This window comes from Centruroides vittatus, unplaced genomic scaffold (assembly GCF_030686945.1).
Source record: "Centruroides vittatus isolate TY-2023 unplaced genomic scaffold, ASM3068694v2 scaffold_464, whole genome shotgun sequence".
NCBI classification, from domain to species: domain Eukaryota; kingdom Metazoa; phylum Arthropoda; class Arachnida; order Scorpiones; family Buthidae; genus Centruroides; species Centruroides vittatus.
The window spans coordinates 197,254-210,655 of NW_027122710.1; the positions used below are offsets into that span (position 1 = coordinate 197,254).

At 25.1% G+C, this 13,402-nt stretch overlaps 1 protein-coding gene across 1 annotated transcript in view; it reads left to right on the forward strand.

Annotated features, from left to right (window-relative positions):
• Positions 1-6,812: 6,812 nt before the first annotated feature.
• Positions 6,813-13,402, forward strand: part of LOC136989292 (nephrin-like) — a 124,288-nt gene continuing 117,698 nt past the window's right edge. The window contains 1 exon segment of the mRNA XM_067287413.1: positions 6,813-6,881. Coding sequence (XP_067143514.1) covers positions 6,813-6,881 — 69 coding nt within the window.

Consider the following 13,402-nt stretch of genomic DNA (forward strand, 5'->3'; position numbering starts at 1 on the left):
TAAATATCAGAATATTAAGAAATTTACATTAATTTCCAACTCAAAACTACGTTAAATTATGAATAAAATCATATAAAATAATTATTTTCAGGTGTTTTATATAGAGTATATAGAGTATAATTCTAAATAGCATTCTTCTTTATTGAATCTGTATGTCTAAGATGCTGAAGATCAATCCTTGGCATTTTAAAGCATCCTAACGTTGCATGGAATGAGAGATTTCTGAAAGAATTTTAAAGTTTTTTTTAAAATAAAAATTATACAAAAATATTCAAAATTATAGTCATTTTTTCTAAATTATATAAGATCTTTCTCTACCAATTTATATTTACTGATATCAAGTATTTAATTCTTGTAAAAAACTCTTGCAATTTCCCAATTCAATTCATTAAAATTTATTTTAAAAAATATTAAATTTTTTAAAGTTATTTATTATCCTAAATTCTGTATATTTAAAGACAAATTAATTGTTATTAATAATTAATAAAATATTTAAAAAATATTCCATTGATAAGTACAAGAATCGCGGGAGAATAACTTTTATTTTTAAAAAAATGAATTAATCTGCATGAAATTATACGATTAAATATTTAAATTTGTAAATTTAACTACGTTTTTTTCAGTTTTTAGTTTTTCTAATTAAAGGAATTTAGCAAGAAAATCATAATTCGGTATTTATAAGTTTCATAACAGCTAATTATAAACATGTTTGATGAAGAATTTTTCTAAAGAAACTGCTAAAAAATATCAATTAGCCTTAAGATATCGACGTTTTTACAGGAATTCTTAGTAAAAAATAAAGTGAAGTAGGAAAATTATTGGTGAAATGTACCTCATTAAAGCAAATTATTTCATTTATTAATGCTTCTTTACACTATATATTCTACAAGTAAAATTGATTTTATTTTAAATACTTATTTACAAATTGACTTTTTATTGATTCAAATTCAATCGCAAGAATGTCAATAAACTAAATATTTGTCTTATTTTAGAAATATTTAATAAATAATTGCAATAATGAGATTTTTTGTTGAATTACTATTATAATTTCCCAACCTCTCTGATTTGTAGACTCTAAATAATGCTATTCTCGATCTTCTTGTAGTTCGCGATCCTCCAGTTAGGAAGTTTAATTTGTGACAATAATTAAAGGTTTATTTTTAATTTGCTTTTGTCCCTTTTTTAACAATATATACCGGTAAAAGTAAGTAGAAAAGTTTATAAAAATGCAGGTAAACGTTATATAAGAATTGTTTAATAAATATTTTCTGTATTTTATTCTTATAAATTCTGTTATATGCGCCTTATAATGTAGCTTCTCCTCAGAGTTGTAGTACGGTAAGGAGAAGCGAATCTCTACCTTAAATCTTAGAGAAAAAAGGGGTTGAGTTCTGGAGATCGAATAGGCCACGGATTTAGTCCGGCTCATTTAATCCATCCTTCCAGTAGATTAAAATCCATCCACGCTGCAAAATGAGGAAGTGAGAAAGAGCACTTCCTCAACAGAGAAGGCAGAGCATCTATTCTCGATACTTTCAATGAAGGCAGATCATACAGAAACGGCAGGAGCACATTGTTTAGATGATGTTAACAAGACCTAGGGTCCTATTATTCTGTCGACTATTTGCACACAGCCAATGAGGATTGGTTTCAGACTGTTCTGGCTGTTTACAGTTCTGGGAACGAGGAAGTTATCCTCATCGGTGATCATTATGTATCGATTTAAATCAGAAATTTGGAGCTGCACCTTCTACAGTAATATTCCATATTTCGGGGGTCGTTTCTGTATAAAAATTTGTCCCCTTTGCACTTATAAATAACGATCTGTTCCTCTTTAGAATTCTCTAAACTGACGACTTTCTAGGCTATTTCTCATATTGATGCGGGAGGATCAACGAAAACACTGATTTTTCCTGCACAGAGGCAGATTTTACTCTTTGTTTGTACAGGTACTTTCGCTAGCCTACACAACCTTCTCTTTAAACTTATAAACCTATCGTCGCAAGGTTCTCTTACTTGTTTTCATTCGTCTTGGAAACTTGTTATGGAAAACAGCTGTGGTAGCCTCATAACTATTATTCTCACAAAATAAAATAGTCTATGCCATTTTTACATGTTTAAGAAGTTAATGGGAAACTGAGGATACTTCATTTAAAAATATTGCTAATAATACTTGCCATATTTAATTTATTTTAACGATAATGCTTTTGCATTTGGAAGGATTGAATCTTGACAACACCCTTGTCTATTATACACCTATATGAGAAGTCTACCCATAAACTAATAGGTGCAATACAATGTAGCTATGAGGTGAAGTCAATTTTTTAACGAAAAGAGACAACTACATGACCCTGTATATGTTCAGATGCCATCATTGTCGAAAAATTTTTCTTTTAATCATACTAATTTAGTGTAATCAACTGTGTTAAATACATTAGAAAATGTATAAATTAATAAATAAATATTATAATCTTTAAAAGAGGGGCATCAATTTTCAGGATATTTATTAATATATATTTAAATCATAATTATATTTATAGATATAAAATAACATTATTCTGTTACAATGTATTAAGAGCTACACTTCCCATAATAACATCAGAATTAGCCTTGAAGCTAACTATTATATTATTATGAGATGGACATCATAGGATCAATATCAAATTCAATATCAAATACATAGAAAATTTACTCGAAGTCTAAAGTTATCGAGGAGGAAAGTTTGTCAATGGTAATTAATATGTTAAACGTCTCCTTAATGTGTTTAATGCGTGTTAAATGTCATAAAAGTGTATTAAAGGTGTGTTAACATTGTGTAAATGAGATAAAAAATTTTGTAAATGGTTTATATGTGGTTCAAATGTGCGTTTAAAGTGTGTAAATGTGTTAAATGTGTTTAAACGTGTTTAAATGTGCGTTATAGTGTGTAAATGTGTGTTAAACGTGTTAAATTTGTCATAACCAAGGATATGTAATAGTGATTTCCTACCCGAAAGACAACGTGAACGACACATGGAAGGCTAGGTGGCCGTGGATCGCAGGTGCCACACTCTATGGAGACACTGCCTATCGTAGATGAAAAGGCAAGAGATGTGAATCGTAAGACTGCAGTTCTTAAGAGGAGTAAAATTTATGTACAATACAGGCAAATTTTGTTCGAACCACTGATGTATAGATTCTCGTAATTCACTTCGTCCATGCATCGATTGAATTTATAGGTAGTATGATGACTTTTTTATTTTTCGATTCTGGTCCAAGAGTAGGGAAAGTAACCAAAAGCAAGGGAAAAAGTAAGTAGCAAATTTACGTTTTAAAAATGTTTTAGTTTTAAAAAAGTTTAAATATAGGCGTGTTTAGGTTATTGTCGACGGTCCGGTCGACGGCGACCGGAAGCGCCGCCATTTTGTATACCTAGGCTCACATTAACCTAATTTTATTTACTAAAAAATATAAGAAATTTAAATACCCCAAAAATAAATAAATTATAATATAAATAAATAATTATACTTTTATTATGTTTATTTTCCAAAAATTATAATAAATACATTTTTAATTAATAATTATATTTAATATAATTAATATCTAATTAACTACGTTTGTGAGTAGACTTGTACTTCCTTTCCAACCAGTAGATCGCGACCCTAATAGTAAAATAAACATAATAAAAGCATAATTATTTATTTAAAATTATGATTTAAATTGAAATTTATTTATTTTTTGAATATTTGAATTTCTGATATCTTTTTAGTGAATAAAATGAAATTTTAAACTCGAAATAACAGTTTATCAAGGCTTAGAAGTGAGTAGCAGCTGGAATTTTCTATGTATTTGATATTGAATATGATATTGACCAATTTAAACAAACTATCCAATGATCGTGCTTATATCAATTTACAATATCAGTCCAACCAATCAGTGTGTCAACTTCTCCAGATCCTTGATCTTTCTTGTCTTTCTGTTAAAAATACATGACCTAACTTTTTCAAGTAAAATTTATTTTACAGTTTATTTAAATTCTTCAAAAATAATGTTAAAAATGTTATTTCTCCACCTACTATTAATTAACAGTATATCGAAATAAACGATATTAAAAAACAGCGTTTGAACTCGGATATCGCGATTTACAGATTGAGAAGTATCATATTGATGTAGTACATATTTTACTTTTTAAAAAGTCATTTTTCGTGTTTATTATCTAAATTTTAAATGAATTAATTTATAAAATTATTATAGTTTCTAATCTTGAAATATTCAGAAATTTAAGCATTAGTTATTTTTTAAATTTTGCATTTAAATTTTTTAAAAAATTTTCAGTATATCAACCTCCTTCAAACTTATAATAATTTTTAATTATCTAAATGAAATTTAGAATATTTGCAGATTTTATTAATTAATATCTTATTTTTATAAGAAATTTCAGCATATTGGAATGAATTTGAGTAAAACTTTGTTGAGGTATTCACTGATATAACCTTTAACCTGTGTACTTTATAGTTTGATTAAAAAACAATAAATATCTGTAAGAGGGAGAGGGGTATCTTATCCAAAAATTTTCTATTGTAGAAGTAAGAAATATATATTATTTTATTTTATAAATGCTTTTTTTTGTCAAGAATCAAAGGAAACAACAGTTACATTTAAGCTGAACGATTTATCTCAATTTCAGTTAACAAGTGTTTTCACTTTTAAGTTATCTACTAAAATGTCTTCTACTAAACGGCACAAATGTAAAAGTGTTGTATTAAGAATAATCAATGCAACAAAACAAATAAGATAATTAATTAGAGAATATCTTATATATATATATAAACAGACTATCGCCATTGTTTCCCTGTTTATTCTTCCAGGTATTTAATTATTTTATACTCAAAAAAGCACCTTTAATAAAAAATATAAATTATTAACGTTAAAAAAGTTAAGAAAATTAGATTTAACTCTGAATATTCAGCTTATTATTCTTATTATAAACATGAATATTCTATAAAGTTGTTAGAAGTAACTTTATGATGATCATCGTTCATGCATTTTAAACTTTAGTAACTTTCTACAGAAAAAACATCTAGCAACGAATTGCGTAACTTTCTCGGCCAAATTTTAAAATTGCCTGTGGCGCCATCTGTTATGAGGATTTATTTTTAAAACTTTTTATATTATTAATTTTTATAAAATGGAAATTAAAGCTTAATTTTGAGGGTAGAGATGAGTTTTATAAAAATTGTAAACGCTAATAACGAGTGAAATCGTTATTAAGTCCGACCCTACTTGAGATATGATACGTGTCCCGTCTATCTCTCCTCTCCCTGGACTTTTAACCACCAAAATTTAATAGCATCAATGCCCCTAATGCACAAACCTTCAAGTAGAATTTCAGAAATTTTTGACGAATGGAACAGGAGTTAATAAGCTTCAAAGTGAGTGAATAAAATCTGCTCCTATACACATACATTCGTACATACTAAAATAGACATACATACATATTAACACTCGTACATACTAAAATAGCTCCCTATTTTTTGCATTTCTCGACGTTTCAAGATCTCTTGTGTTCAAAAATATAAAAAATTTGGGAGGACCATTGCCATACTTTCCCTTTGTTATATATAAAGTAAAAAGACAGCGCATAAAATCTAAGTCTTAAATCTCTGTATATTAGTATTGATAATGTTTTATTAATTAATTTAAATTTATTTTTAGATAGTTTATCTGATTGATAATGGAGACAGGTTCGAAGAAAGGTTAACTGTATGCTGTAGCTTATATAATCGAAGTATATAACAGTTATAACACGCAATAAAACTTTAAAAATTAAGCTTTTATTGTACTATTTACAGTATATATCTATCACGTGTGCATATTTAAAGTACAAGAACCCTGTACTGTATGTACATTTGAAAATAGATAGTTTTATAGATTCATTTATAGATTATATTTAAGTTTGAAGGTAAAATAATCAATGTTCTGTGATCTCTTTGTAACACTACAGAGCACGTTTCCTTATGGCTCCATCTTTGATTTAAATATGGAACCATTTTTTAGGTAATATTTAAGCTAATTTTTATTTATTATAGGCCTATATATATATATATATATATATATATATATATATATACATATATATATATATATATAAATGCATATTATAACCTTTAAAAATTATATTTATATATAATAGTTACAAAATGTTTTAATTATTTAATAAATATTCTAAATAATATTATATATAAAAAGTGAACTAATATTACACATTTATTCACACGCAGACACACATACACACAAACAAACAAACACAAACACCAACACAGAAGAAATTATATTAAATTTATACTAAATTAATTAAAATATAATTTAAAAAATAATAATGCTATAAGTATTGTTTCCTAGAAAATATAAACAGAAAAATTTAGTTATTTATACAAGGGGGAAAAAAACATAATTTATAAATATAATTAAAGTTTTAATAAAAAAATAAATACAGGAAATTATTAATTACTTGATTAATTAAAAATAACAAATTAAAAAATATATATATTTAATTATTGGTTTTTAAGATATGAAAAAAAGTATAATGAAAAATATTGTAATTTTCAACCACTAGATGGTGCCCACGACAACAACATAATCACCATCTGGTGACGATTTGGAGAACGATTTTCGTAACTTATTTAAAAATTAATTAAACTATTATTTAAAACAATAATTAGAAAATAAGATAAAGCTATTTAATGCATACGTAAATTTGAATACTTACATTAATAAATATGTTTTTATCGATTTTTTTACATTGCTCAGCTACTAGCTTATTGTGTATAAATATGGCGCATATGAAGGGATTAGAAATTGGGATTACCTGTAATCCCCCAGATTATTCTGCATATATAGAAGTAAGAAGTTTAATATTTAACTGTCAGGACTGAATATAAAAATAAATAAATAAATAAAACCCGATACTTATCCGGATTTGCTCTCTTGAAAGACAAGATTTGACTGATGAATGTCATAGATATTTTTAAAAATATTTTTTAAAGAATTTTTTGGTTAAGAATAATTTTTTCTTTACTTTCCTCTGTCGTGGGATTCATTCGGTAATGTTACATGTATTTTTCTTTGTTTATCGTGTTTTATGCTAAAATATGGATCCAGGATCAGTGAGGTTCTTCATTTAAATGTCATTCTACGTATCCCACATAAAGAAATATATATGTGGGTATATTTAAAATGTAAAAGTATATTCTAAAAAAGATACATACGTGGAAAAAATAACATATGTAGATATTAAAGAAGGAAAAAAATAAAAATAAAAAATAAAAGAAAAAAAATTGGAAAATATTCCTCGTTACTCTTCATATAATATTTGTTTATATATTTTTTAAATATAAATGTAATTACATACGTTATATAATTTAATTATACACTTGAGATGTAAAAATATTAATTATTTAACTAATTTTTAATGATTTTTTTTAATTAAAAAAATTGTAGGCTAATTAATTACTTTTTTGAATTACCTGTAATTTAATGATATACTTTATAAATATTTTAAAACTTTTAAGTTATAAAATTAATTATGTTAATATAAATTTTATTGCCAGTGAATCTAGTTTTTAAAATTTTATTAACAAAAATTACATAAATGTAACTATGGCTATTTGAATTTCGCGCCAAATAAAATATTCTCGCCGATTAACGCGAATGGATGAGATCTTGAATTAATTACATGCTTTAAACTAATTAGAAGAAGGTTTATAAAGTGTTGACAAGTATCTGTACTGTGATTGCTCAAAATTAAATTTTAAAATTTGTAATTGATTAATTTTTTCTTTACACGTGATTTGTAGACTATGCTAGAGTTTACATGTCTTTTTTTTTTAGTATTTATTAACAAATTAGCTCTCTACTTCCTTAGTAAATATAAAATATTGACATTAATTTAGGAATACACTATAATTTTATTAATTTTATGTAGATTATTTTAAATTTAAAATTCTTATACAAACAATTAGGATAATTTGCTGTAGAGTGGAATTATGCAAATAACAGAGAAGTAGAACCCTTACATTATACATATATATAAATTGATAGTATAAAGTAAAATAGAATAAGTGAAATTAATAATTAATAAAGCTGGTGGAGCACAATAAAAACTCCATAAATTTTATAAGGAAGAAGCATTTAGAAATTTCTATAATTTTCCTTTAAACAGTTAATTTACAGGAGATGCGGAATTATAGTGGAAATTACTTTTTTAAGGTCTGAAAACTGAAGCTTAACTTTGGCTCGAATGTTTTATACTCAACGAAAAAATAGTTAAAAGAGAAAAGCTAAACAAACTACATCTTACAGCCTCAGTTTTAAATTTATTATCATCGAATGGCCTCTTATATGTTACAGTTTAGAGCCATAATAAATCTAAATACTGTTCTGGTAATGAATGCCAAAATTTACAAAATTACAGAAAGAAGAAATTTGATTTTGTTCAAAGAAAATTGCCTTCTATTGACTAGTAGTTCAGACGTAACTGTATTAAGAAGCTTTTATGAGTATGGCTGAGGTTTAGTGAAGATATAATTTTATGGCGAACTTTTGGAGAGAAGATGAAGATAACAGAAGTGAAATTTTGATTGATGTAACGATTGGAAGATTCTATATTCTACAGAATATAATATTGTTGATAATGAGGTTAGTATTAAATTCATAGTTTAAAAAGTATCCAGTGCAACAGCAAGCTGTTTTATCAATCGAAGAGTACCAATTACACTTGTGTGAATATTCGATTTTTTTTTTTGGTAGCTAAATTATTTAAATTGATTAAACTTTTGCAACTAATTGAATTAAAATTTAGTTTTTATTTTCTTAATATAATTAAGAATTTGTTTTAGTAGGATGGGGGTGAAGTTTAGTTCGTCCTAGTTTAACTTTAAAACTGTATACTCTTGCAATAAACAATCGAAGTTTTTATAATTTATGAATGAAAATACATTACAATTTTTCTGCTTCGTATAACAAATCTGGTAGATATTTAAGAAAATTTTAACATCTTTAACATAAAATGTAGTAAATAAATGTCAATTTACAATATTACAAATATTATTTTATATCTTTAATTATTGTTATAATTTCTATTACTTTATTACTGAAAAAATAGTTTTTGAATAAATTTTTTCCCTGTAATAAATGCATTTCTAAATCTATTATTTGCATTTTGATAAACGTTTATTTTATTAACAAATTTCGCAATTTAATCATGAAATACAAAGTCATATTTGTCAATAATAAATTAAATTAAATTTTTAAAATTATTTTATAATATTTCCTTCCTTTAAACAGAAAATTTTTAAAAATTATTATTTTTTTATTTTTATTTTTAATTAAAATTTACGTATGAATTCATCTAAAAATAATAATTTTTGAAATAAGAATAATTTAGTTGTAATTTTTGACACTAGATGACAGGATGTGTTAATAATACTCCTTTGTAATAATAATAAGAATAATATATTATTTTTTAAAACTAACTTCGATTTCACTATTTTCTTTTTTGTATTTTAAATTAATTTTTATTATAATTTTTATAAATTTTTAATTGTAATTATAATCCGATTCGATTTAATTCAAGAAATTTAAACCGATATTCACGATGACAAAAATGTGAATTGTTTATAAACTGTGTTACTAATTGTCCACAGGCTTTAAAATACATTACGTTTAATATATTAGAAAATTATACAAACATTCGCAGTTTATAATATAAATATTAGGTATTAAATCAAAATTATTGCGTATATACGCTCTTAATTCTACATATATCTATATGCAAATGTACAAAGTCTAAATTGTTAGTTAAATGCCTATTACAATGCATTAATTATTCATCCATTACTAATTTAATTTGATTTAACGCATTTATTACTATTTATATAAATTAAATAAATATTCGGGCATATTTATTCTTTAAAGTCGTTCTCGTCAATTATTTTATCTTTTAAATGCTAAATTTATTTAAAAATAAAGGTTGAAATATCCCGGAGTACGCGAACTACCGATTGGGAAATTGTTATGAGAGATAAAGAAATTAAATGCTGTTAAATATATTTAATGCTCAACTGATGACTTTTACGTTGAGATATTTGATAAAAAATACATTAAATGAAATAAAAATTACAAAAAGTTAGTTTTGAAGGTGTTTTATAAGGGTTTTTAAAGGTCATTACTCTCGTATATAATCACTTGTAAAATCAAGGTTGTAATTTGTAATCTAAGAACTTTTATCTGTTAGAAATTATGAAGGGTGATAGAATATACAATGACAAGATTTCACGAAATCTATCGAAAGAGACAGATATCCTATTAAATAAAAAGTAGCTTTCTGAACTAGTTTAATATTTATAAACATTTATCATGTTTATATATATCATATTCTAGAGGATAAATTTTGGAAAATTTATTGTTATTTTATATTTTGGTTTTCTCATGATATTCTTCTTATTTATTTTATTTTTTTATTCTACAGAAGCAGATAGAAATAACAGTTTTTCGAGGAAGTCATTGCTCCTGTACTACATAAAAATACTGTTTTTTATTACCAAAAATAAGTTTTTAGTACTGTAGATTATGACTCAAATTTATTGACTTTATTTTTTTTTAAAAGAATAATCTTACTGAAACTTTGGAATTATAAAATTAAAAAGAGAAGGCAGAAATTCATTTTACACAATTTTAAATATTTTTTTAAAAAATAATCTGTCAACTACAGCTCGAACATTCCTGATTATCTGTACAAATCAATTGTCCTTTTGAAGAAATAATTAAAATATGGACATTTTAGCTATTAAAATAAATAATTATGACTCAAAAGTATATTTTAAACAATAAAGACAGCATACAAATCGAATAATTTAATTCCAAATCGATCAAAGTATTAGTTGAGTTATGATTTGTAATTATAGGAATAACGTTTGTCTTTCATTGTTTAATTGTTAATAATAATAATAATTTGACACGTTAAAAGATAATATATGTCAATTAAGATTCTTCATCAAACATTTTCATTCAAGTCAACTTCTAATTAGATTCATTTATGTTTAACAAAACTATAATTCATTCTATCTGAATTATTTGGTATTTTCAGTTATAGCCAGTGCTTTTCTAATCTACTTCAATTAATAAACGTTTGTAACAATAATACATATTATTAAATTTTCTCTAATCTAAACAAACCCGGAAGTATTTACATTAGGGTCAGTTTTAATAAAGAGAAAGATCGCGCGCGCACACACACATCAGTCGATAATTTTAATGAAAAGATACATTTTAAATCTTTTATATTTAATTTTATAAAGTTTCGTTATAGTAAATATAGATACGAACGTGCGTAGAAAGATTTAGAGAATATAGAAAGAAAGGTATTAATATATTAATGCTAAAATTTCACCCCAAAAAGAACACACCCATGATTAATACTTCCTTTCACAAAAGACAGTTCACGTAATGGTGATGATCATTGCTACTCTAAAACAGCTTGATGTTCAGTGTAAATGTTCTTTTTTTAAGTCATTTTCTAATTTAAAAAATAATAATTTTACATGATAACAATCGAAAAGTGATTTCTAATATTCCAGATCAATGAAAAAATCTGTAATAGTGGTACATTTTAAAGGCATTTTTTTTTCTTCGTCATTTTTTTCTCTTCTACACATTGATAGGCAGCGGAACTATTGGAACATAGTAGTTGTGTCACGCAAATCTGTGACAAATATAGACCAAATGTATTCAACTCACGAGTATCCAAATAATATTGACATCTGCCATCTCCCATCTTGTACGAAAACATTTTGAAAAAGTATTTATTGTGATCCCTCAGATAAGGTTTTCTGGTTTTTATTTTTCGTTAAAGAAACATTGACAATGAGCCATCTTTTGTATTTCCCTGTTAGGTAATTTACTAGATTGTAAAGGATAGACATCATTCTAAATGCTTTTCAAAGAGGAAATAAAAAAGAATGTGTTTGCCAAGAAATCGAATCGAGCCGTCAAAACTGACAGGTGGAAAGAGAAAAAAAAGGAGATATAAACCTAGAAATTTCACTATTTTTTGGCATTTTTTAACATTGTATTTGCTTTTAAAGTTATACTTTTAATAAGCAACACGTTACTCCCATTTTGAAGTTTAAAGAAAAAAAATTGTGGCTGTGTAGTAAACTTATTAACATTATATATATATATATATATATTATATATATATTTTAAAGATTCGACTGAATTCCAAGAGATCAAAATAAAAATTTAATTTTTGATTTATGATTTTAGAATTTTATTATTATTTTTTTATTTGAATTTTTTCTAAAGTAGCACTTAGCAATAAACGTTTTCTAACGATAGGCAATATATCTGTCGTGGATGAGGGAGGAAAAAAAGTTGAAAATGAAAAGTTCACTCATCGAAAAGCAGGTAGGACGGCACAATTCTGTCAGACAAGTCATACAATGATTGGTCGTTTGCTCCAGCTGTGTAAAAAAAAAGAAAAAAAAGGAAAAAAAGAAGAAAAAATTCTTGTCGTGTATGGTGCAGTTTCTGCCTCAAACAGTTTGTAGGTCGAATTGCTATAAAAAAATAATAAAAATTTGAGTGATGTATGTGCTTAAGTCTGTCGTGACATGTTCATTCGATTGATATTCTTCAATAATGAGAGAAGATAATGTTACTAAAGTGTTTTATTGAAGATTCACTTATTTTGCAACTCTTATATTCGACAGTCAGGTATTGGCCTAAATGCATTTCGACCATTAGAACATCTAGAAAACAGCTTCCTTCCTCTACTCTCATTTGTACTGAAGTAGTCTGACTGCAGCAGTTCTTGACAATTGCCTGAAATGCCTTCGAAGTGTTAATTCGATAAAAGCCTATCATTAAAAATCTAATTATTTTATAATTTATCGTAAATATTTTCATTAAAAATGCAATTAAAATTACGCATTTTATCATCATTACTCGTTATAATTATTTAATTTATTAATTAATTTAAAATATATTTTTTTTCTAAATTAATAAGATTTATGGGATTTTAATAGCTATGCATTTTTTAATAAAAGAAATTCAATATAATAAATGAAGTTCTTTACGAGAGAGTCTCTTACAAAAATAATTTTAAAATAATTTAAATAATTATTAAAAAATAATAATAAATATTAAAATAAAAATTCCTTTTTAAAATAATAAAAACTAACATCTGATGTTTCTCAGCAAGTATTTTCCTTTATTAATTTTCATATTATTTCAATGTAAAATTAAATTCCACTCGTAGCTTACTTGAAATTTATTCCAGAAGAAAACTAAATTATTATTAAAATTAAATATATTTTTCTATTAAATTTAAGAAATAAATAAAGATAATTTTTAAAAGGTATTC